General features: G+C 33.1%; 1 protein-coding gene across 2 annotated transcripts in view; it reads right to left on the bottom strand.

Moving 5' to 3' along the window:
- Positions 1-27,753, bottom strand: part of LOC136416998 (inactive dipeptidyl peptidase 10) — a 101,300-nt gene that overhangs the window by 47,627 nt on the left and 25,920 nt on the right. Inside the window, exon 1 of one of the 2 annotated variants that reach the window (XM_066402470.1) lies at positions 25,664-26,351. The exons of the other annotated variant lie outside the window; for it this stretch is intronic. Coding sequence (XP_066258567.1) covers positions 25,664-25,768 — 105 coding nt within the window. The 5' untranslated portion in view covers positions 25,769-26,351. Of the gene's footprint in view, positions 1-25,663; positions 26,352-27,753 lie in introns of those variants that run through there. 2 annotated transcript variants of the gene reach the window in all.

Below are 27,753 nucleotides of genomic sequence, written 5' to 3'. Positions count from 1 at the left end.
CCACTTAAGCCCTTTCAGAAATAAACGATCCAATTTATCTAGACTCTGCAACAACATGACCCATTAACAGATAGTTAACGTTTACCCGAAATGAAAGAAATCGAGGTTCATTTAATTTCTACTAACTGACTTCCCATATCTACTTCATCGATTAGCAGAGACTACCAGTCTTAACCGTCAATTTAAACGATTGTTAATAAATTGGGTTACATACGGTGCTGGGGGCAAAACAAGTCGATTACTTAGTTCTCAGCAGTAGTAAATTGAAAAAAATTATTTTTCAGCAATTTCGCAACTGTTGTATTTGTTTCTTGCAACTCGATGTTGAGAGCACAATAAATTGAGGTTGTAATATGCCCCTTTTTCAACACAGACAGGCATAAATATATCACTTAGATATTTATCTTTAGCATTTTTGCACGTATTATGCAGGTTGTTGGGAAATGTGGTGCAAAAATGAAATATGAGGAAAATAATCAAAAAATAAGTTCACTTTGATTGATAAATTAATACCCTAAAATTTCCAATTTTTGAAATACTGGGTGTTGAAGTTGGGAACTACATGAATCTCAGAAATGGCATTTTGAAATCTTTGCACACTACTTTATAAAGCAAACTTAAGGCCTTTCAATGGACTACAATCCATATCAATGTATACCATAGTTGCCTCTTTGGATAAAGATTTCATTGGCTCAACGACTAGTCATGTCGATCTATACAAGCTAGCCGATTAGTGTGGAAAACGCTACTGATCGCAATGTATGTGAAGGATGAACAAACTTCTAATGAACTGTAAGCTAGGCTAGGAATAGCCGAACTTTTCTATTCCCTCGACGCATGAAGCTCCAAATCACGTGCCAAATCTTGCACCGTGGGAATCCGACTTTAATGCTAGTTTACAGTTTCGCGAACATCACTTTCAAACGACTTAAATTAAGATGGCACGCTATCCACATTTCATATTCATATAAAAGATTTTTTTTGAATTTGAAACACCTCAACAGTAGAGGCAAATACATGTTATATAGGGTGTGCCGTTGAGGATGCGGAGCGACCGTATAACTCCTTTAAAAATCATATAACACAATACCCTTAAGAATACATAATTGATTGCATCCAAATAGTGGAAAACGAAATGGAAATGTAGTGATGAACCCATATTAATCGGATTGACTGAAACAAGTAAGACGCATCAAACTGTGTTTTTTCGATAATTAAAAATTATAAAAAAGCGAGGGTAATGTATTAGAAATATTTAAAAGGGAACAAAATGAAAACACTTGAAGCTCGATTTACAAAGAAATGGGAAGAATAAAAATTGTTCTTTTTCTCACTAAAAGTCGTTCGTCTTTGCTGCTATTTATGGGACATAGACATCCAGCAAAAGCGTGCAGTTTGCTGTAATTTCTTTTCTTGTTTTCAACGAATAAGCTAGAAATCATCTTGACATTATTTTGAAGATGGAAACTGAACTAAAGTGGGTAATCAATATTTAAATTAATTCTTGCATTCTCCATAACTCGTTTCCGCCTATCTTTGACTCCAGACTGTAGGCAAATATATTTAATTTTCGCATCGAATTCAAATTTCTCCACTATTTCAATATGGAAATTGAGCGGAAGTATAATGAATAGAAATATTTCATACCCGAACTGAAATAAAGGGCACATCATATGTCTAAAACAAACTTTGGAACTCCGAGTGAAAACTTTTGGGAGATGGATTTGACTTCATCTGAACTTTAAGTTGTTTCGTGATTTGCTTATTACATTGCAGGGTCAAACCAAAGTTTTCTATGACATCCCAGGTATTACGCATACTTCTATTTATGTCCAGGAATGTAAAAATAGTCCTAAAAAGCTATTGGACAGTTGCTTCAACAATAAAGTCAGAACCCATTTGCGAGAAAAATCTGTTATTTTGGGGATAATTCCTACTATGCAGACTACCATGAATCAGCTGCGGTTATCTAAATATTGAAAAAATTAGTCATCGTCATAGGCTACACCAAAAAAGTATCAAAAAATGTCTAGACGCCTGATAAACCGTCCAGTCGTCCAATATATTGAAAATGTTGAAATATTTTATTAACAGTGAATTTTAATGTGTTTTAAAGGAAGTTACACTTCTCTCATGGCAAAATGTAATAAAACATGTATTAAAAAAAGAAGAAACCCTCCTTATCCCCCAAAGAGTTCCTCATTATCTAAACTAACAATGATAATAACAGCGATGATATTTCTGAATTTGGTACCAGTGATTCTGATCAAATCTAACAGATTAACCTGAGTAAGTAAATAAAATCATATATACAGAGTGTATCAAAAAATGTGGGCTGGCTATACATAGCGGGCTTCTACATCTAAAAATAAGAAAAAAAACTTATATCAATATGGGCCCAGAAATATTTCTTAACAGAAATACAACCCTTTAAAAATAGCGATCGAAAAGTGGTTTTATTTAATATCGTTGGAATTACTTTAGACATTTTTCAATTTTGGTACGATATTTGCTAGTATTAGTACCTAGTTTTAACAAAAAATCGCAATTTCCTATCATGTTCAGAGGCGGAACTGAAGGAGGAGCGCTCTGGATTTTTACATCTAAATTTTTCTACTGATACTTTTTCACATTTTTTTGTTACAGAATATGACTTTTTGACGTTTTTTACGTAAAAAACATACTTTTGCTTCAAAGCTTTCAGATGCACCGCTTTCGAGAAAAACTGAGATGAAAATTTCTGTGTAGTATCGTTACCTTGCACATCACCATAGTAATGAGTGTGATTAACAATTGTGTCTCGTTGTCATGTTAGTGTTATTATTTATTTGTGTGTCCTGTGACATTCAATGATATTTTGTTCATATTCTCTTTCTTTAAAAATAAGTTTTTTGTATTAAAAATGAATTATACAACTCAAGAATTAACCGATATGATTTATATCCTTGGAGAATGCTTTAAGAATTGTCTTCTGGCATCCAGAGTGTATGGCGAGAAGTTTCCTGATAGGAGGCATCCAAATGCATTTTCATTTCAAAGATTGATGGACAAATTTAACAGGACTGGGTCAGTTAAGTAAGAAAAGTGTAACAGAATAAAATCCGTAGAAAATGAAGAAAATGAATTTAATGTTCTCGCGACTGTTGTGGAAGATCCCCATAGAAGTACAGCAGATATAAGTAGTTTGTTAGGAATAGGTCAAACTTCTGTAAAGAGAATTTTGAAAAAGCATAAAGTACATCCATATCGTTTGCAACTGAATCAAGCACTTGAAGGACAAGATTTTGAAAACAGAATAAATTTTTGCAATTGGGGCTTTGCTTGAATTCGAGAAGATGTACAGTTCTTCAATTTCGTTCTGTTCACCGATGAAGCGACATTCCATAATAATGGTCATGTAAACAGGTATAATTTACATTTCTATGCTGATACGAATCCAAATTTTGTGAGGATTGTTGATCAGCAACATAGATGGAGTGTAAACATCTGGGGTGGAACAATTGAACATCGCATAATAGGACCCCATTTTTTTTATGGACACCTCAATGGAAATATTTTTCAAAATTTTTTAAACGAAGGTCTTGATAATCTGCTGGAAGATGTACCACTGGATTTATTAAGAAGGATGTGGTTCCAGTTAGATGGGGCGCCTGCTCATTTCAGCATTGGAGTCCGAAATACTTTAAATCATAAATTTCCAGGACATTGGATTGGAAGACGGAGACCTGTTGCATGGCCCCCTAGGTCACCAGATCTGACGAAACTGGATTTTTTTATGGGGATACGTTAAAAATCTGATCTACAGAACACCTCCAACTACAGTGGCAAACATGAAAGAAAGAGTAAGAGAAGCGTTCAATTCAGTTAGTGTGTTAATGCTACAAAATGTAAATAGATCCTTAACAGAGAGAATGAGTATGTGTTTCCAACAAAATGGTAGACAGTTTGAACATATGATACATAAATTATGTGCTAATAAATAGCCACCAACCTACTATTACCAACCTACTATACCACCAAACTATTTCTTTATACACAGTTAAGAAAAAAAAAGTTATTTTCTTAGAAATTATTTTTCAAAATAAAGCATTTATTGTTTATTGTTTATTTTTATATGAGTTTTTTTACTTATGTCACATACTGGTAGCAATGGAGTTTTGTTGGTATTATCTCCATTTGTCTGTTTCCATAGATACTTCCATCATATTCACATTATAAATTAGAATTAGGGACGTACAGGCCATGCATAAACTTGTAAAACAAAATTACCCAAAAACTATACAACTTTAGTATAAGTAATTAAATGTGAACATGAGTTCTTTTTCGATGTAGTTTTATAATACATCAAAATCATAGTAGAGTCCCATTTGACATTTTTACGTTTTGACCATTTTTTGATGTTCAAGTTGGCATTATTTTTGTGGACACCCTGTAGAAAATATAAAGTAAAGCTTGATACCTTACTAAAATACGGATCTTTTATTGTATTGTGACAAAAAAGAGTTCCCAAATACCTTTTCGTTTGTTAACAATTTGCAATTTTGCAAACATCAGTAGCTGCCACTTTCAACATTCAATTGCGCATATCTTGGAAACTATTAATTCTAAGAATGTTAAAGTGTTAATAAACTTGTATTAAAATTGAACGTAGAATCCAAAAATGCAATAATAATTAGCGTGTTCCACTTGAAAAACAACATTTCTTGTTGTATTTTTTTTAACGGACTCTGTATAAATGAAAATATTTTTAAAATGTACTTTATAAGGTCGTACAAATAACTGTGAAAAGAATTTTCAAAAAAATTATAAATAGGGCCGTAATCGTCCGACGCGCACTTAGTGGACAACCCTGTAGAACTGATTAAAATATGACGATTTACTTATTAAAACTATATTTGCAAACTTCTTGTTACTGAGATACAGGGTGTTAAAGTCTTTGTAAAGTCTTGGAAAAGTATGCAAATATACATTTTATCAATGGGTATTGCAATGGTAATGCTCTTACAGCTGTCCGTGCATATCGTAAATGATATCCATATAGACATCAACCAAATCATGATGTTTTTATTAAAAGACATGTGCGCTTTCAGCAATTTGGATTGAAGCATGCTTTAGAAATAAATGAAAATAGGGAATAAAAATTAATAGAGGAGAAATTTTGAGAGCTTTTCACAATAATCCTAATTTAAGTACCAGAAAAGTAGCTCTACAACTTCAAGTTAGTTTATCAAAAGTCTGGAGGATTTTAAAGAAACACCGCTGAAAAGCATATCATTTTCAATCTGAAAAAAATTTAATTCCTAATGATGCTGAAAAACGATTGCTATTTTGTCAATGGATTATAAACAATTTAGAGTTAAACCCCGTATTTTTGAGAAATAACCTATGGACAGACGAAGGGACTTTTACTAGAAAGGGTGTAATTAATTTTCATAATTGCCATACTTGGGCACACGAAAACCCTCATTCAATTCGTCATCGAACTTTCCAACATGAATTTAAAGCTAACATTTGGTCAGGCGCAATTGATGGTCATCTTTGCGGCCCTGTGTTTCTTCGGGAGAGGGTAAACGCTCAAGCTTTTTATGACTTTCTTAATAACAATTTACATGAATAATTGGAACATATTCCGCTGTTTACAAGGTTAAACAGTTGAATTCAACTAGATAGTGCTCCTTGTCACTTTGAACCCAGAGTCAGGGAGTGGCTGAATCTTAATTATCCAGATCGTTGGATAGGGCGCTTAGGCAATTATGAAAAATTACGGTTATGTTCCTGGAGAAGATCCAGCTTCTTGGCCAGCCAGATCTCCAGACTTAAATCCTTTGGATTATTTCGCCTGGGATTATTTGAAAGAACACGTCTGTGCCCAAGAAATTAATGATAAGCCTCAGTTACTTTTAAAAATAAAGACAGCATGCACAGAGTTGAGGAGGAACAACCAAATAATAGCCGCTATTAATTCGTTGCGAAGATGTTAAATGTGTATTCAGGAAGGTGATCTTCATTTTGAGCACTTGTTTATTTGTTTCTGTTAATTCTGTTAGCAATAAATAATTTTTAATTATCCAACTCCGAAATATGTTCATACTTTAGAAGTATTGAAAAAACTTAAATGACGTGCATGTAAACGGTTTTATTTTTTACTGAAAAACGACACGTCAAAGGAAAAAAAATCAAGTAAACTTTTTTCTTGTAAATTAAACAAGGATTCTAAAAATAATTTGTAATTTGAGAAAAATCATTAGCGTACCAATTTTTTATTGAAAAATATCTCAAGTGGTTCTCGGCTGCACGTTACTAGTGAGTCTAATGTTAATGTTTTTACAGCATATGGACTATAGAGCACACAAAGTGCGAGCAAAGTTTCATTGTAATACCTGTAGGAGTTTGAAAGCTATTAATAAAATTCGACTTTTTTATAAAGACTTTAATACCTGGTATCTCAGTAACAAGAAGTTTGTGAATATAGTTTTAATAAGCAAATCATCATACTTTAATCACTTCTATATGATCCTCAATTATTTCTGTTAAATTTTCAAATACACACTTGTATATAGGATCATTCACCGTGAGTGTCCCATTAAAAGTTTACGGGATTCTAATATAGCTGGAGATCTGAAATTATGGAAACCGATGTAATAGAGTTTGATTTGTTCAATTAAAATATTGGTAACATTGCAACGTTGTCAGATCTATGTGTAACTTACAACAACTTTGTTATTTTAAATGGCACACCCTGTATTTTATTACATTTTGGAATTGCCTGAAACATTTAAACTTCACTTTATGTACAATATGCCATAGCAATTATGAACCATTTTCAAAATAATTTTTTTTGGCTGATTTGGCAACAAACAGCTATAAATTGAAAAGCGAATATCTTTACAACTATCACAGCTGGAGAGCTGAAATTTGAACTAAGACTCTTATTAGTTATCTGTACCTTGTAATATTATAATTTTTTTAAATTTACATACAGGACGTGGGAAAATTAGTGCAATATCAGAAGGATATAAATATGAGTATTGTTAAGGACTTTAGGTTATTGTTTCTTGCCGTAGTTTGCTTAGTAAATTTGTTTGTACTTTCATCCCTTAACTTACGCCCATGTGTATCAATACGTATTTGAAGGATTCCATCTGGGCGCCAGACCATCGTACCCATCAGGCCATATCGAAGGGCTCTTTATGGCTGGGAAATACGCTGCTCGTCAAAGGGAGCTTTCTAAATTGGACCATTGCCGCGATCCACAGTTCGGCGGATCTGCAATACTTCAATGAAAGCGGCTTGTATAGGTATTTGCCAGATGGCGGCGATTTGTGACCTTAGGCGCAACCATTGCCCGTAAGGGCTTCTGGTGTTGTTGCGCCCCTGGTTGGAGTTCCTCGGGTTTAGTACTTAAGAGATGATCGCAGTGATTTGGGTCTCTTTGACCGGTGCTCGCTCCAGACATGTGATCGTAAACGTAGTTCGTAATCTGCCCAACTAAGCAAACTCCCACTTCATACTTAGACCAATACTTTATCATTATTTACATAAGTGAAAATTAATACAGTCCGCTTTCGTAAACCAAATTGTTGTTTTCGTGGTTTTCGTTTATTGAAGGAACCTCAACAAGTATTAAATCATAAATAGAACACCCTATATTTTTGGATAGCATTTGAAAGATCAATAAATTCTCTAGTGAAAATATATAGCTATTGCATATGGTACATAAGCTGGAGTTTAAATGTTTCAGGCAATTCGAAAATGTAATAAAATACAGAGTGTGCCATTTAAAATACCAAAGTTGTTGTCAGTTACACACAGATCTGGCAATGTCGCAACGATGCCAATATTTTAATTGAACAGTTCAAACTCCATTACGTTGATATCCATAATTTCAGATCTCTAGCTATATTAGAATTCCAAAAACTTTTAATAGGACAGTCACCGTGAATAACCCTGTATACATATACTAATGAACTCAGTTATAATAGACTTCAGGGGTCTACCAAAATAAGTCCACTATAGCCGAAGTCTATTTTAAGCGAAAAATGTGTTAAAAACAGATAAATGCAAACTTAAAAATTTTAAATGTTTTATTTCATTTAATATCACAAAAATTTTTTAAAAAATTGTATGTATGAACCTACAGTACATAACATGTAATAATGTATTATACAACATAATAAAACAAACTAATTGTACAGAGATACAGAAAAGTACATATAAATGTATTAAAAAATGTGTACTATGGACATACAAAAACATATGTGTATAACGCATATAAAGTTAATCTTATATGCGTTATTTTGGTTTGCTTCAATTTGTTTTTGAAATATTTTTCTTTCAAAGGTAATTCCAACTTATTTAATTGTTTAAGAACTTCGTCTTAGGAATCTCTTTGTTGGATGTATTTTCATAATGTTTGAAATGATTTCAAAGCCTCTAATTCGGTCACTTCCTCGATTTCATCATCATCTACTTCTTCCATCTCATTCACATCAGCTTTTTTTTATTGGAACAAATATCTTTAACAATTTCTTGATCAGTTAATTCTTGAGTAGTTATAAGATTCACATCAACTCGTACATAATCTAAAAACTGATCAACATTGTTAAAATTAAAAAGATTTTGAATTTCAATTCATTTACGTAATGAAATTTCATCTTCTGGAGACCAATTTTCTTTTTGTTCTTCTTGTATTACAGTTGCTCTTTTTATCATTCCAGTGTATCGAAAACAATTCTGAATTATTTTTGAAGAAACTGACTCCCAAGCCAAAGACAAAATGTTCATAGCATCCAAAACCGTCAACTATTTAAGGTCATTAACTTCCTCCATCTGACTAATTTTCCATAACGTTTCTTTTCTATAAGCTTGTTTAAGACTCCAAATCACCCCTTGATCCATTAGTTGCAGAACTGAAGTTGAATTTGGCGGAAAAAAATCGAGTTTAATGTTTCTCAATTGAGGACGCAAATGTGCTGAGCAATTATCCACAAACAACAATATTTTCCTGTTCTGACGGAAAAGTTTTTGGTCCCATTTTATAAGATAATTTTCAAAAATTTTTGAAATCATCCAGGCCTTTTTATTAGCCATATAATCTGTGGGTAATGTTTTGCAATTTTTTAGGCATCTTGGTTTTTGAAACTTGCCTACAATATAACTTTTTATAAGATAATTGAAATAAATAGATACATATTGACGTACGTATATATATGTACCTATAACAAGTAATTTTTGTTTTTCAGACCCGTCCAAGTTTGCACAAACTAAGACTTTAATTCTGTTTTTTGCATGTTTTCCGCCAACACATTTTTCGCCCTTCGCCATCAACGTTTTATCGAGAGCTATTTTATAAAAAATGCCAGTTTCGTCTGCATTGAATATGTCTTTTTCTTCGTAATCTTTGCACAATAAAGGCCAGACTGATGAAAGTCAACTTGGTGTCTCCAATACTTACAGATGCAGCCTGCCCCAAAATTTTGCCATCAACCACATTATGCCATTTTTTAAAACGATCTTCCCATGCAGTGGTACATTTGAAAACATCACTACTCTGCTGACCAAAAGCCTCCGCTTGCAGTTTTAACATACAATTTCCAGATATAGGAATTTTATTTGCTCGTTTTTGAAGAAACCACTTATAAAGCATTTGATCAATTTTTTGACGTGTACTTGCTCGCACCTTTCTCTTTGATTGACTATGATTTTTCACATGATTTTTAATTTTATCCCACTGCATTCAGATATTTGAAATTGTCTGTTTATTTAAAGATAATCTTTTAGATATTTCGACTTGTGAAATTCCATTTTCAATTTCGTCGATAATGAATAATTTTTCAGCCAGTGAAATTGCACGACGTTTGTTTTTATCCATTAGTTAGAGGTTCATTTTTTAACTTAATAACTTACCTTGAGAGGTACACACGTAAATGAAAATTACACGACGGACTAAAAGTGTCTTTCCTCAGCTGCAAAATCTTAAATACAATATGTCCACAGATAGAGGACCCAAGAGGACAAATGGTCAAAAAATGTCGTTTTTCGACAAAAAGTCATTGTTGATAAAAGTCTCTGCTTCTTGAAAAAATACGATTTATGAAAATAACTTTGAACTTTTTTATACAGGGTGCCCAAAAACTACAAACACATAAGATACTATCAAGAGTAAACTAGTTTTATTTCTCATTTTGGAGTAAAATAGTAAATAAAAAACAAACTTCAAATCTTACCTAAAGTTTACATAGAAAATTTTATCTGAGTATTCCAAGTTTTATTATTTTTTTTAAATTCAAACAATTTCTAATTTTACCTTTTTCACCTCATTTCACGTTTTCACAACAAGCGTGACAACAAATGTCACAATATTAAATTTGAGAAATGTGTCGAACTGTGTCTACTAACTTTTATTTTGAATTATTTATAAACTATTTTGGAATAGTGGAATTTTGTATGTAAACCTTGTATAAGATTAGAAATGTGTTTTTTATTTACCATTTTGCTCCAAAATGGGAAATAAAGCTAGTTTACTCTTGATAGTATTTCATGTGTTCATAGTTTTTGGGCACCCCATGTAAAAAAGTTCAAACTTATCTACGTAAATCGTATTTTTTCGAGAAGCAGAGACTTATCAAGAATGATTTTTTGTCGAAAAACGACATTTTTGGTCCATTTGTCCTCTTGGGCCCTGTATCTGTGAACATACTGTATACAGTACAATAGGGAAGTATGCATACCATCCACGACAATAGTTTATTTCACATAAGAGATTAAAATTTAAAAAAATCTTTTAACAAAATGATTTATGACTAAATTTATATTAAATTTTAACTTCAACGAGACACAAAATAAATCTTTATTTTAATAAAAATAACAAAACGCCTATTTTCAACTCAAAAAAGTATGCGTACAATACTACCTACTTATGTTTAGCAATGGATCTCTAACATCTGACAGGTTACTGCAAGTTAGCTTTTCTTTTCTGTGTTAGTTGTAATTTGACCATCATTGAAATGGGTTGTTCCCTAGTCAAACATTCTAATTTCTAAGCACGGCGCCAAAAACTAAAGAGATTTGCATTGAATTACGTGAGCAAATCATCAGGTTGAGAAATGAGGGAAATTCTCTCAACACTATTGCCCAAATAGTTAGACAGGCTAAATCTAGTATCCAGCGAGTATTAGCAAACTTCTCAGTAACAAATTAATTCCAAAGTAGACCTAGAAGCGGCCGTCCAGCGAAAATAACTCCTCGCGTTAAACGTTATAATCAATGTTCAATCACAAATAATCCCAAAACAACTTCAGTAGAAATCAAAATACACTGGAAAATGTTCATCCAGAAACGGTACGGGCTGTTCTTCGCAATAGAGGTTTTCATATTAAAGTGTCTAGGAAAAAACCATTCATAACCGATAACAACAGGAAAAAACGGCTGTACTTTGCACATCAACATATTGCTAAAACCAATAATTTTTGGAGTTCCATCATATTTAGTGATGAAAGTAAATTTAATTTATTTGGCCGTGGTGGAAAACAAAAAGTATGGAGAAAGGCAAACGAAGAGCTAAACCCCAAAAATATCATTCCAACCATAAAACATGGAGGAGGGTCAGTGATGGTTTGGGGGTGTATGTCTACAGCTGGGGTGGGTAATTTGGTATTTGTGGATACAACAATGGATCGCTTTGTGTATTTGAATATATTGGAAAACAATTTGAAGCAGTCGGCAAAAAAACTGCTGCGGATGCTGCTTTCAACAGGACAACGATCCAAAACATACATCCGCTATTGTAAAGGAGTGGCTAATATACTAATATATAACGTACCTAAACAGCTTCATTCTCCACCCCAGTCTCCAGACTTAAACCCCATTGAACATTTATGGGATGAATTGGAACGTGGTATTCGAAAGAGAGGGATACACAAGAAAAAAGATTTGATCGTCTGTTTGGACGAATTTGGACGCCTTATCTCAAGAATTGACTCAGATTTCTTCTCAAATGATAAAAAAAACTAGTTTTTTCTATGAATAATAGACTAAGCGCAGTTCTTGAGTCTAAAGGAGGACCTACAAAGTATTAGTTTTTTGTTTTTTTTTTTCGTGGCTAGTTATCTGGCACGTATACTTTTCTGTTGCAACTACGCGTTAGGTTAATTTTATTAAAATAAGGATAAACTTTATGTTTTGTTGAATAAAAATATTATGTTATGCTTAGTTATGGATCATTTTTTTAAAAGATGTTTTTCTTATTTTGATCGCATATGTCAAATAAGCTACTTTCGAGAAGGATACGCATACTTTTCTGTTCCACTATATGGCACATTCTAGAACGTTGTTCTGAATATCCAGAACATCTGCAGCATCAAAGAGCACGCCCGTAAATAATACCTTATCCAGCCAAAATAAATAAAATCGTGATAAAGACACCGGCGAGTATTAATTTTTTATCGAGAAGCCAACAAAGGGTGCCGCTGGAATAAACATTTCCCTTATCGGGGAGCAAAATATAAACGCAGATAGATTCTAAAATCGGAATTTTCCTTAAAATAACTCGTATACAGGGTGTCCCACAAGTGTTTCATTATATTTCAGTGGGTAATAGTACATTGAAAAATAATATGACTCCCTATATAAACCATATTCCAATAATGCTTCATTAAGAAGATACAGGGTGTTAAACTTTACTTAAAAAATCCAACTTTTATTGATATATTCAAAACCGTTTGAGATATGTAAGTGAAATTTGACACGTTTTGAGAGTTAATGTAGACGCATTTATTTATGCAAAAAGGCTATTTTTCATTTCACCAGTGGCGTGCGTAGGGACACCTCTCAGCACATTTTTAAAGAAAAAAATGGTGCGCCACTGCTTTTTATCAAAATAAAAATTATTTTTAGAAGTTTAATTTCATTTAGAAGAGAAATGCTCACTTGATTCTTTTTCGTCCGACGCATCGTTTGCCAGTAAAAAATTGAATACCGTCTACATGCACAAATACTATGTATATCCGCAAGTTTAACTAATAATAACGATTGACTTAAATCCAGATAGCTGTTGTCAAGTATTTGACGTATTATGATATGCGTTGTTATGACTACCCTACAAATTAATGTATTGGCATTAAGTAACAACTTTTTATAAATATTTTATTGAATGTATCATTTTTTTTCAATTGTGTTAATTTGTTTAACTTAATAAATTAATTATAATGGCTCAATTTACAACAGCTGAACTTGCGGATATGCATCTTATTTACGGAATGGCAGGTTGCAATGGAAGAAGAGCTTCGCGTTTGTATGGAGAAAAATTTCCAAGACGAGTCATTCCGCATGAAAGTATCTTTGCTAGGATTCATAGTCGTCTTAGAGAAACAGGCAAGCTACAACATCGCAGACGTTCAGGCCACCCATTTTCAGCGAGGACTGTTGAGCTTGAAGAAGCTGCTCTTCTACAAGTGGAGGTAAATCCTTCCACCAGTATCCGGGCTATTGCACATAATACGAATACTGCACGATCCACAATTTGGCGTATTCTACGCAAAGAACAACTTTTTCCATACCATCTTCAAAAAGTACAAACTTTAAGCCCAGAGGACTACCCATATCGACGACGTTTTTGCCGATGGTGGTTACAGAAGCATTTATGGCAACAGAATTTTGGTGAACAAGTTCTCTTTTCAGACGAGGCATGCTTTACGCGAGAAGGCCTTTTTAATAGCCATAATAGTCATATATGGAAAATGGACAACCCTCGTGCTATTGCTTTTCGCAATAATCAATGGCAATTTTCCATAAACATTTGGGCCGGAATTTTAGGTGATAACATAATTGGTCCTTATCTGCTCCCACCTCGTCTAACTAGCCATATTTACAAACAATTTTTAAGAAATATTTTACCAGTGCTTTTGGAGGATGTGTCACTGAATGTTAGACAAAGAATGTGGTTTCAACACGATGGAGCACCTGCGCATTTTTCCCTGCTTGCTCGGCAACATCTTGATCAGGTTTTTTCTAATCACTGGATTGGCCGAGGCGGACCAGTAAATTGGCCGGCGCGATCCCCTGATCTAAACCCTCTGGATTTCTTTTTTTGGGGTCATGTAAAAAGTTTAGTGTATGAAAGACCTATTGACAGTGAAGAGGAGTTGCTAGCAAGAGTGTTGGCCGCCTGCACACAAATTCAAAACACACCTGGAATATTTCAATGTATCAGAGTATCAATGAACAAGCGAGCTCAATTATGTATTGAACAAAATGGCCACCAATTTGAACAATTTCTGTAATGTTATAACAAATAAATAATATTTAAAACAAACTTAATATTATTAAAACCATTTAGAGAATATCGTGCATATAGACGGTATTCAATTTTTTACTGGCGAACGATACGTCGGACGAAAAAGAATCAAGTGAGCATTTCTCTTCTAAATGAAATTAAACTTCTAAAAATAATTTTTATTTTGATAAAAAGCAGTGGCGCACCATTTTTTTCTTTAAAAATGTGCTGAGAGGTGTCCCTACGCACGCCACTGGTGAAATGAAAAACAGCCCTTTTGCATAAATAAATGCGTCTACAATAACTCTCAAAACATGCCAAATTTCACTTACATATCTCAAACGGTTTTGAATATATCAATAAAAGTTGGATTTTTTAAGTAAAGTTTAACACCCTGTATCTTCTTAATGAAGCATTATTGGAATATGGTTTATATAGGGAGTCATATTATTTTTCAATGTACTATTACCCACTGAAATATAATGAAACACTTGTGGGACACCCTGTATAATGGACTTTATTGTATTTTAGGTCCATTATAACCGAGTCCATTATATCCGAACTAAACTACATTGATTAAAATATACTTAGAAACGGGAATTCAAAAGTTGTCCATTATATCCGAGTGTCCATTATAAGCGAGTTCAACTGTACAGTCAGAGATAAAAGTATTCATACATCTCTTACAAAAATTTTTAAAAAAATCAATGCCGGTTAGAAAAACCATATATGCTCTAACCATGTATGTTACGATTTTTGCTAATACGTTTGAACGTCTGTATTTCGTTGTATTAAACGTAAATAAGTTTATTCTCTAATGTTAATACAGAATGTCCCAATGAAAAGGAGCCACCCTCCATACTGTGGTGATTGGAAAAATTTCCCGAAACACGTGGATTAATTTTGTTTGGGGGCCATGTTTTGACATACATTTGAGGCTTAAACGAACAACCTTCTAAGAAGGGGTGCTTCAACCCCTCACAATTGAATAGGGATAAGGGGTCGAGCGATACCTAATTTGAAGGGTCTTGGAAGTCTCTTTACAACGGTGTATGAGAAAAGTAATTTTGACGAATCGTTTTCGAAAAAAATCAAATTTTATTTGTCATCGTTAAGTTCACCCGAAAACACCCGATTCAAACTATTATTTAATTTCCAACCTTATCACTTCTTGTTTTTATCAATTTCAATAAAAAAGGTTTGTTATGACTTGTTGTTTTTAACCAGGTAGCCTTTACTTTAAATCATTATGAGTATTGATTCTAAAAGTAAAACGGTATTTTCAATTCAAAAACGTGTGGAATTAGTAAGTTTGTATCACAAAAATGGCAACTGTGCAAGGGCTGCTTCCAGGATATTTACTCAACACCATCCTAATAATCCTGCTCGTCACAAATACGTATTGACGCTGCTTCAAACATTTGAGGAAACTGGATCTATTCGCAACTGAGAGCACCACCCAGTAAGAGTTGCAAAATAACGAAGCTACTGCCGTTGCTGTTTTGAGCCATGTTGCTTTAATGCTCAATATGTAATCTCTTCGAGGATTATCACAAGCTTCTAGAGTTAGCAAATCATCTATCGCTAGAAATCTTCACAAGTACAAATTTCATCCTTACAAAATAAAACTTGTTCATGAGCTAAATGAAGATTATTTTGACAAACGATTAGAATTTTGTCAAATTATGTCAGAGCGCCTAAACAATAATCCACATTTACTCTACAACATTTGTTTTTCGAATGAATCTTCATTTTTTTTTAATGGTCACGTAAATCGGCATAACTATCGCTATTGGAACAATATTTATTCCCATTTAATTCGAGAAGAACATATACAACATCCTGAGTAACTGAACGTTTGGGCTGGGATTTTAGGGAATTATATCGTTGGTCCATTCTTCCTTGAAGAAAATTTGATTGAATGGCGTAAATTATTTCAATATGCTGGAATCTATCCGCCAATTATAGAAATAATGGAAGAGAATGGTAATTTATTTGAAAATTACTTGTTTCAACAGGATGGAGCACCGCCTCATTATGCAGCACTTTTTGGAAATTTTTTAGACAAACATTTTCACAAGCATTGAGTCAGACGTAGAGCGCCTCTCGAATGACCTCCCAGGTCATCCGATTTGACCCCTTTACATTTTTTTTATGGGGACATTTTAAATCTAAAGTCTACCAAGCAAAACCAAGTTCTTTAGATGACTTTCGCCAGCAAATAGTTTAGGAGTGTTGCCAATTATCTCCAGAAATTTTACAAAATGTACGTGAAATATTTGAATCACGTTTATACTTTTGTATGGGAGCAAATGGAGCTCATTACGAGCACTTAATTTAAATAACAGTTCGAATCGGGTGTTTTCAGGTGAATTTAACGATGACAAATAAAATTTGATTTTTTTCGAAAACGATTCGTCAAAATTACTTTTCTCATACACCGTTGTAAAGAGACTTCCAAGACCTTTCAAATTAGGTATCGCTCGACCCCTTATCCCTATTCAATTGTGAGGGGTTGAAGCACCCCTTCTTGAAGGTTGTTCGTTCAAGCCTCAAATGTACGTCAAAACATGTCCCCCAAACAAAATTAATCCACATGTTTCGGGAAATTTTTCCAATCACCACAGTATAAGAAATATTCGAGGTGGCTCCTTTTCATTGGGACACCCTGTACAAAAAGTGTAAAAAAAATTAAAGGTGTACCCTAACACATTTTATAGCAGACAAAAGTAGTCGTACAGTGGAAAATTTAAGATAACAACAAATGAAAAAACCTTAAACCCCTTACGTTAATATTCTGCATGCAGTCCTTTGTGCCGTATAATTTCTTGAAACCTCCTTGGCATAGAATGGATTAATTTGCTCGTTAAATCAGGGAGTATTTAATCCCATTCTTCCATTAGCACCTGTTTCAGATTTTCCTTCAACGTGATATGATGTTTTCGCGCCCTTAATTCCCGCTCGTGCCAAATATTTTCAATTGGGTTCATATCAGGCGACTGGGGAGGTGTCTCTAAAATATACGGAACGTCGAACGCAATTCACTGAAAAACAATATAGTCTTTATGTTTCGGGTCATTATCCTGTTGAAAATAATATGACCCTTCGAGACCCAAATTTCTGGAACTACTTTGCAAATTTTCTTGTAAGATTTGTAAATATAAATGTTTGTTTATGATTAAGTCACTAAATACTAACTTCCCAACGACTGATGCAGCTATACAGCTCATACTATCACACCCAGTCCTCCGCGTTTAACAGTGGGTTGTATATTCTTTAGATCAAGTGCAGTATTCTATTTTCTCCACTTTTATTTGACTTCCCGAAGAAAATACTGTGAATTTGGATTTATTTGAGAAAATAACTTTGTTCCAGAAATCTAAATCCCGATTCACATATTCCTTAGCAAACCGCAATCTTTTCTTTTGATTTATTTTGCTGATGTGTGGTTTTTCCCTAGCCACTCTACAACTGAAACAAGTTCTTCTAATGCATCTTCTTATGGTTTTCGGATGGACAAGTTTATTCTCAGTTCTCCTTAGGTCTGAAGCAATGCTTGAAGCGCTTGTAGTTGGCTGCTTTTTAATAATGTTTATCATTTTTCTTTCTTCCTTTGGTGTTAATTATCTTGGTCTACCGTTTCGAGGTTTATTTTGCACATTCCGGTCTTCTTAAATTTTCCAATAATACTTTGAGTCGACTGTGTTCTTTTAATCACATTTGCGATTTGTGCGTATGTTTTGCCTTCATTAAACGTATTTAAAATAGTCTTTTTTTTTTCTGCGTAAACTACCTCACTACCTTTCCGGCCCATTTTTTTAACGAACTGGTATTCTAAAACTTTTAGCGCTGTAGTTTGAGTAAGATTAAAATCAAAGAATGTTGTTGTTAATATTTCGATTCGCAAATACATCCAAATATGCTTTGAAACTACAAAAAAAACTATTTATTTATTGAATGAATATTTTTGTGCTTTAAACAAAATTGTTTTTATTTACATTTGAGCATTCCAATTCTTTTAATGAGCAACCTGGTTAAAATCTTGATGAACATGTATATTCGAAATTAGACTTAAGGTTTTTTCTTACTCATATCAAACAGATTTATAGTTTTTAGATTACTGTATGAATATTTTTGTCCTTAATTGTATATGATTTTGATTTTGATCATTCAGCAACAATGTTGAACCACTATAATTGCAATGCATGTTTATCTCTGACCCACTTTTTGTGTGACCTACCGTCATGACTATTTCATCAATATTCAGATGAACTATAAGTTTGATAACTATTCCATTTCAAGTAAGGTAAATATTAAACTAATCGAAACCCAGATTTGCATTTAACGAAAATTTATATTTTAATGCATTTTCATGCAAAATGTAACGAAATTTTAATTTTCCGGTTTCAGATTGGACGTTTCAGGTACGTACATATAAGTACGAAGCAAGCCCTAGCGTTCTCTTCACAGATGCTACCACTTACCATGTTAGATGTTACCTTAGATCTTTTCGCTCCATTGAAATGCTCAATAATTTTACATAACTTTATGCTGATTTTACTATCGCAAATCAAAACTTATAATTACGCGTAGGTGTTACACAGCGAGCTAAAAATGATTACTATACCATGCATTTTTTTAATGGAAAAATCCTGGGATTCGCATTTTATATGCAAAATTCCACTTATACAGGATAACCCAAAAATAAAATAGAACTTCAATTTTTTTAAATTGAAATGTCTATACAAGGCGTTTCAAATTCGATCCTCTCTATTGGGAGGTCGAAAACTAGAGGAGATGCAAAAATTTAAATGGAGGAAAAATTGTGTAATATAGCACTTGACCAAATGTCGTTTTCAAAATTTAAATTTTCCGAATGTTTACGAAAATATCCGGAAAAGAAACTAAAAATTAGAGATTCCGTGTTTATTTTTTTAGCGTTATTTGACAAGGAGGGTTAAATCCGTAAGCAGATTTTTGTTGCCACTTTTTGTCAGCTACACGATGACATTTTCAGATTTGCCATCCAATGTTTTGTCTTTCGGCTACCATCATCAACTTTATTTTTTCTTAAAAACACCACATTGGATTTTTCAACAGAAAAATAGTGCGTTTCATTCTGATTTCATTGATATGCAACATTTTATAATTTTCTTTCTTAAATGCCCAAAGATTTGAATAAAAAGAAAGTTTACCTTAGTTGGTTTCGACTCCATCGAAGAATTTTCTTTTATACGCATTACATGACAGGACTTGTTGAACTAGCTCAAAGCGCCAATAAAAATAAGTATAACAAATGAAGAAAGGCGAGATATGTGAAAACTTTATTACAAATTTTATAGAAACAATACGAAAACAGCTCAAATGTATTTTGAGTTATCTCCGGAAAGACAACAGCCGCATAGAAAATTATTTAAAATTTGAAATTAACATTTAGCTGAGTTTGGTATTTTTCAAAAACCTAGGATAAAGTATGAAACCAGAAATTAAAAATAACTCATTGGCAAAGATAAAACTAAATTTCATATTTTAAAAAAATGTAATATTTTCTTACTTTTTTTCGATAAATACGAAGCCTTCATAATCAACTTAGCAAGTTTCGTCAGATATATGTATGTAGATGTGCCACATAGTAGCGTCTGGGGGGCATTTAAAGAAAATGGCTTAAAATGTTATAAAATTCACATTTCCCATAAACTATATCCAAGTAATCCCCAGAGAAGAATGAAGTTTTGCAATTGGTTCTCACATAGGGATGATTCTCCAGATTTTTTCAAAACCATTATTTGGATCGACGAAAGTACTTTTTCAAACTATGGTGTGTTCAATAGAAATAATAAACATATCTGAAGTGAAAATAACTATAGACACTTTCGGAAAGTTAAGCCATAAGTTCGCTTTTGTTGAAATATATGAACTGGAATTTGTAACGATCAAATACTCAGACCTTATTTTTTCAACGGGTCTTTAAACAGTGGAACATGTCTTCAGTTCATGATAATCCAATTTGAAGAATGTGTCTATGCTTTTGAAAAATTTGAAAAATATGTCCCTCGCCTTACATTTATAATAGATACTAGTTTCAGCTTGGCGAGATCCCTCTACATAATACTAGAGCCGTTTGTGACTGAGTCAAAGATTTCTTCATAGATGAATAGGAAATTTGGGGCTGGTAAGGTGGCCGGCAAGGTTCCCCGAGCTTACAGTTTTAGCTGCTTTTTTGTGGGGCCCTTTGAAAAATATAGTATATAGGAAACGAGAGTATAATACAATAGAAGAACTTAAAGAAAACATTACACAGTTCAAATCAATTAGAAGATGAGACATTATTAGAGCTATCATTAATTTAACTAGACGTACTCGTCTATGTGTTCAACAAGAAGGTCATCAATTTGAGTCTTATTGTAACATTTAATAATAATTTAATAAAAATCCAATGTGACGCCCCTAAGAAAAAATAAAATTAATGATGGTAGCCCAAAGATGAAACGTCGGATGGTATATCGGAAAACATCATCGTGTAGCTAAAAAAAAGTGACAACGAAAATATACTTGTAGTTTTCGGCTTCCTTGCCAAATAACAGTAAAAATAAAATAAAAACGAAATCTCCAGCTTTTAGTTTTTTTTCGAGAGCTTCGGAAGTGCTCAAAAAATAAAAATTTTGAAAACGGCATTCAGTTAAGCGCTAAATTACGCAATTTTGCCCCCATTTAAACTTCTTCGTATCCCCTGTAGTTTCCGAGATCCCATTGGTAAGAGTCGAATTTGAAATATCCTGTAAATTTTATAGTCACTTTTTCAATTTGAAACAAAACGTGGATCCAAATTTCGGAAGGCAATTGCTACAACTATGTTGAAGAAGTTTCAAAATAACAAGAATTCAGTATAAATTAATAAAATTTTCAATTTTCTTTATTAGTTCCTTAACAGCTCCTGCGAAATTTTACCGCTAATTAGGAAAATAATTATAGGGGGGTGAAATGTATTCGTTCTACTTTTTCCAAAGTAGAGTGCCATGGAAACTTTCCAACATCCGCAAAAGGGGGCTTTGCAGAGATAAAATGAAGATTCTTACATACGAATACTTACGTATAGCATATTCGAACCGTATTTTTCTTAAAGAAACACATTTTGTATTATTTACTTACTCTTTGCCATTAAAGAGGGACTTACAAAACAGGAAAATAATCGCTCATAATGCATTGCAGAAACGATAACGTCTAAATTTATAGTTTGAAATGCTGGAAAAGCTGCTACTAGCTTCGAATAATTACATGCTCTATATTACGTCCATGACTTGGAGCTGTTTTAAATTACTATTTTAGTTTGTAAATTAATGCAGCAATTTATCACAATTCAAGCGACCGTTTTAAATCATAGCAAAAAATACTTATTTAAGAAACTGCGCCTTTCTAAAGAACACCTTACGTAAATAATTGAATTATGGAAGAAGTTTTATTCGACGTCTAGTTATTTATGTAACCAGTTAGGAAATGGATAGTTAACTTAACTATCTTACAAATGAGTTAACCGGTAGTATTACAAAATTGGTCCATAATTCCTTCAATGCAGTTTATCGCCGTTACCGCGGACCTGATCCAAGCGCCACTTAACTGAAGGATTATTTAAAATTTAAAGGGCAGTTATTTTTATTTTTATTGTACCAACAGATTTTGAACGGTCTAAGTAAATCAGGATTTTCATAGTATTTTTTTTTGTGTTTATATAGAAATCATTTATAGGGATATTACAGGGTGATTTCGATGATTAGTGAGTGAAGGAATCTCGAAAACTAGCAGAGTTACGCAGTAGGTTAAATGGAGACAAAATTACAGGTTTAGGAGACCAATTTAAAGCCACTTTTGCTTTCTTGAAAAAGTCTACAGCTCACTAAATGTTTAGTAAAAACCAATTTAGTCGATTTCTTTTAATTGGTCTAGCCGTGTAATTATTGGTTCTAAAGAAATTATCTAAATGTGAGTATTGCAGATAATTTTGCCTTTAAAAAAACAGGCTAACCAAACTTTTTTGACAACTGTCATTTTTGACATGTGACATGAATTTACTTTTTTTATACAAAGAAAAGTAGGTTATGGCTTATTTAAAAAGCTACTTATCAAGCTTTAAAAAGATATCAATAAGTAAACAGTTGTTTCTCAAAATGGCGGTCTCTTTTAAATCCCATATTGTAATTTTAAGATAGTTGGTTATGAAATTATTCATACTGATTTATTATTTGTTTGACACTGATAGATATAAATTTAAGTTTTTGAATTGCTTTGATAAGAATTTTTTTAATTCTGAAAAATCAAATACCCATTTATGAACAATTATTTATTAATTACCTAATTAATTACTAATAATAAAGATATTCAACAGGTTCTCCATTGTTATTTACACACATATCGGATCCCTTCAAAACTAAAATTGTAGCTTTTCTATTTAATTCAACGCCCATCGATAATATTTAAAGCTTCTTCAACTGCTTCTCTAAGAGCTTCTACTAATTCATAATTTTTTTGCAAATTTCATTTTTTATTATTTCCCATAGAAAAAACAACACTCAACAATATTCCGTTTTTCCAGGTTTGAAAAATCCATTTCAAAAACTTTAATTTATATCTGACTTAAATGATGCGAGCTGTCAGTGTCAAACAACTAATAGATCAATATGAACGATTTCATAACCAACTACCTTAAAATTACAATATCGGATTAAAAAAGGTTGTAAGTCCGCCATTTTAAAAAACAACTGTCTACTTTAATACCTTTTTAAAGCTTGAAGAAATACCTTTTTAAAAAAGTAATCATTTACTATGCTTTCCATTTAAGAAACAGTAAGTCTGTGGTGCGTTTAGTGTAGATCAGATGTTGTACTCATCATGTTGTATTTCAGTACAAGTTACTTGTCTTTTTGTTTGAACTGTCGATGGGTAGTTTGTTTCTATGTATAATGCAACCCAGGGTATTATCACCACAGTGGAACAAATCACTATTCGTGTTCATTCACATTATTTTCTTAGACTAGTGGTATTTTATCAATAATCCGTTTTTCAATATTGATAAAAAATAAAAATTCATTTTTTTTACTGGAAATTAAATTATTGAAATTCATTATATTCTTAAAAACAAATACCAGAGAGATATGGCATAGACTTGTCCAAACCATTTTGGACAAGTCTATGCCATATCTCAGAAATGTCAGCTCTCTGAAAAAATCTGGTTAGCCTATCTTTTTCATAGCAAAATTATTTACAATATTCGTATTTACATAATTTCTCTAGAACCAATAATTACACGACTAGATCAATTAAAAGAAATCGACAAAATTTGGTTTTTGCTAAATATCACGTAAGCCATGGACGTTTTCAAGAAACCAAAAGTGGCTTTAAATCGATCCCCTAAAGCTGCAATTCTTTTCCCATTTAACCGATTTCGTAGCTCTGCTAATTTCCGAGATCACTTTACTAATCATCAAAAAAAAATTCACCCTGTAATGAGAAATCCTGTAAAACCATCAAATTTAAGTCATCCTATAAACACCTTACTCTCTAGAATCTGCATGATTATCTGATGAACTTAAAAAGTTTTATGAAATTCAATAGAGGTATACCTTTTTATATGACGAACCCGCTTTTACCATCCTAAGTCTCGTTGTCTTTACCATCCCACCTCACAATCTCAAACTTGATTGGGCAGGGTCGTGCGACAATGACCATTCAAAATCGAATTTTCTAGTTTATAAACTTTTATTCCTTCTATATAGATTTTTTTCAATTAGTTAATACAAGCCTTTTTCCGTTTTGGTTCATCTTTTTACTTAACTTTTCGACTACTAGAAAATTGGAATGGAAATTTACTGTTTTCTTAGGTATTAATTAAAAATTAAAACGCTAGAGGCGAAAAACCAGAAAAGAGTATTAAATATCTATTGAAAATTAAAATTCCAGAAAACCTATTCACGGTTTCCATTTTTCGAACAAAAACTCGACGAAAACTTTGCATCTCGATTTTCAGTATTTGAAATAAAAATGTGTTAAAACGCTCAGACCCATCAATTTTTTATTTGAGGGGACAATTTTTTATTATATTTTCAACTCTTCAACTTCAACCCCTGAACAGGAGTGGCAGTTACCTACAAAATTTTTAATAAGAAGAGGAGTCGAGTTATACCTCATTTTAAAAGTACTTATATTCTGATTAAAACTTCCAAGTTTGAAGTCACTACCATTATCCCCGTTGATATGATAGCTTGTCAAAGTCTGTGGGGAAAAAACTTTTAGCTAATAATTAATTTTTCACAATAAGAACTGCAGACTTCAAAATGAGGCTAAGAAGACTCTCAAACTGGAGATATTACTGAATCGTTTTGACGGAGGTAAGTTTAACACTCAAATTTAAAAAGGCATCTTTCTTTATTTATATATTTTTTTAAAGGTGGGTAAATGAAAAATAAAGTGTTCACTTACCTTTCTGACCAATTTGTTAAATTCTTGAAAATTACCGTCATTTACCTCCATACAATAAAATTAATTTTGTTCAAAGCGTTATCTTTCGTTACGTAACACTTTGGATGTAATTTGATGGTATTCATGAATTATAAGATTAGAGGTAAAATTCACCTCCATCAAAACGATTCAATGATATATCACTTTTAAAGGACGTCCTACCCTCATTTTAAAGTGTGCATCTCTCATTGTGATAAAGTAATTATTAATTAAAAGCTTTTTTCCCACGGACTTCGACAAACTGACATATCAACGGGAATAATGGCATAGACTTCAAACTTGGAGGTTATAATCAAGGTATAATTACCTTTAAAATGAGATATCACTCGAGCTTCTTTTCCATTAAAAATTTTGGGAGTAACTGTAATCTCTGTTCAGGGGTTGAAGTTGAAGGGTTAAAAATATAATCAAAAATTGTTTTTATTTTAAATACTGAAAATTGAGGTCAAAGTTTTCATTGAGCCATCCTGTATGCATCTTAGACCCTATTCCACTGTGTTGTCGAGATAATCGCATTGTGTAATGATGATCATTTCTACTTTACATTTACACTTTTCCACACGACATGAATACGAATAACAGCAGATTACACATCCAGGAGGAAAGTGTTTTTTTTCCGGCAAAAGCCAATGATAGCAAACCGGAGTTAACTATTACTCGAGACACGCGAGAAACACTTTGCACCGTGGTATCTGTACTATTTTTCCCACTAGTTGCTTTAAAATGCACCATTACTGGGTCAGATCATTAAGATTCCTTTGTGGGAAAAACTCAAATTGAAAGTTGGAAAACGTGAAAATCTCAGTAGATTTATTGACTTAAAATTAATATCAGCTTCATCTATATCAGCATATCTAATCACAACACCAAATGGTCACTTACCCTCGTTCGGCCTAAAAGAAGAGCGTCCATTTCTCCTTCAGGTAACGCGTTTATTGTGCTCACAGTTGGAATCACAGGTTTTATTTGAGGAACCGCATTTGCCATTATTTTCCTAAGCCACTGTTATCGCAAAAAAGTCTTTTCTCATTTGGGTCCACAAGTTCCTCTTTGCCGTTAGAAAAGTTTATGATATTCATTAACAAAATATTATCAAATCTCTTTTGTTTATTCGGATTACATGGCCCCACAGATAGACAGATACACAATTATTTATTCTTTAACAATATTGTTACTTCTTAGTAAAACACCAAAATATAAACATGTTTTATTGTTAGGTCTAATTGAGCATACAGGTATTTAAGCTCTAAACGGTCTCGACATCAATGATCTAACACTTATACAACAATAGCTAACAAATCTATACAGCTAAACATATGGCCCCAAAAACTAGTATCAAAAATAACTCTATTATACTCTCCTTGTTATTACTGTGTGATAGCTGGGTTGATATGTTTCAACAACGTCATTATAAAAATACTCGGTTACATCGTGCGATTATCGGCGATTTTTTGTTCGGATCGGCGGTAGTTACTTGTTTTTTACTGTTCTCATTTTGACATAACACTTCGAAAGTCCGATTTTTAACATCGTTTCGCAATGTTGTTAAGCGAATCTCTCGCAGATGTTGGACTCAATGTCGGGAAGGATGGTCCGATGTGTCACGCCACTAGTCCCCCTCGTGGCCATTTCGCGAACCGACGCCATATTGATCTCTTCTTAAGGGCGAGTCTACAGCGACTTTTGGGGGAATTGATTTATTTTTTCTATTTAGTTTAAGATTCTTCGTAACATTTGATTCGGATGTTGGTAAACATATTTACGACTTGTTTGTTCTCCGCATTAAATGCATTAATAATTTATTACCGGTTCCTTATCATTGCTGTTTGTGATTGCGTTTTTTTAAAACCTTCAATTCTTATACATTCTTGCAACAGAAAAATAAGACTACTGTTGATAAGCTTATGGGATTTGTCAGCATATTGCTGTTCAATACATGTCCATAGTAATTCTTTCTTAATTAAGGAATTATACCCAGAAATTTAAGTCATTATTCCTCTAACCACTCGGTATTCCCGCCTTATTCCAGCAAATACATTGAAAAAACTAAAAGATGTTTTCACCGGTAGTTTCAGTTTTAAAAAATTAACGGACCTAATTAGATGCGGTAGGCGACATTTCAACACCTTTCTTTAGCTTCATTTTTTTAATACTAAAGTATATGTTTTATTAATTTTGGTGCATGCTCGGTCACCTGAGGTCAACGATCTGTTACACGTACCGAAAATATCAACAGATGTATAAAAAATAGAGTTTAAAAAACATCATTTCTCTCATTGGTGGTGTCGATGTGTTGACCATGTTAGGACTTGCGACGTATTGTTTTATCACGGATTATGGTTGGGTTATTTATTAGTTTAAATGTTCAAAGTTAGTTTAAGAAACTGATGTTACGCCCATGGACAACCCCAGCCATTGGGTAATACTATTGGAATTCCCAGCGCTTAACACCTATCTTCGGCTGAGGGAAGTTATTTTATGATTGGGATTTCCAGCACTATTCTTTGTCGGACTAACATTGCGAATTTAAATTAAAGGTACCGCCAAACGAATACAATGGCTGGGCTCCAATAAAAGCCCAGCGATCGTGCCTCTAAGTGCTACGCTTTAACGTAACAAGGTAGCCTAGAAGCCGCTAGTGGGGCCCTATCGGGGGTACGTCTATGGGCGTTACACCTCCGTATCAATACTTAAGGAGAGTGCGAAACTGAAGATGCTCTCTTTTCTCGCTACTTCATCACGGACTCGTACGCGTTAAACTCTCGTCAACATTCTTTAAATAACGCATTTCTCGATATTGTATAGTTGTTAATGTTACCAATAAACCTTTGTTAAGTTAAGGTTTAGTTTCTTTTATACGCGAAAACAATGTCTCTGAGACTGCGAACTCAGGGTGGTCCTTCATAATCGATCAATCCAGTCCACGATCTACGTAGTTCACGGTTATCGTATCGAAAGGGGTGAGTCGACCC

The sequence above is a fragment of the Euwallacea similis genome, chromosome 26, assembly GCF_039881205.1.
Source record: "Euwallacea similis isolate ESF13 chromosome 26, ESF131.1, whole genome shotgun sequence".
Taxonomy (NCBI): domain Eukaryota; kingdom Metazoa; phylum Arthropoda; class Insecta; order Coleoptera; family Curculionidae; genus Euwallacea; species Euwallacea similis.
Note: the sequence above shows the minus strand (reverse complement) of the source record. Positions and strands in the feature narration are given on the sequence as shown.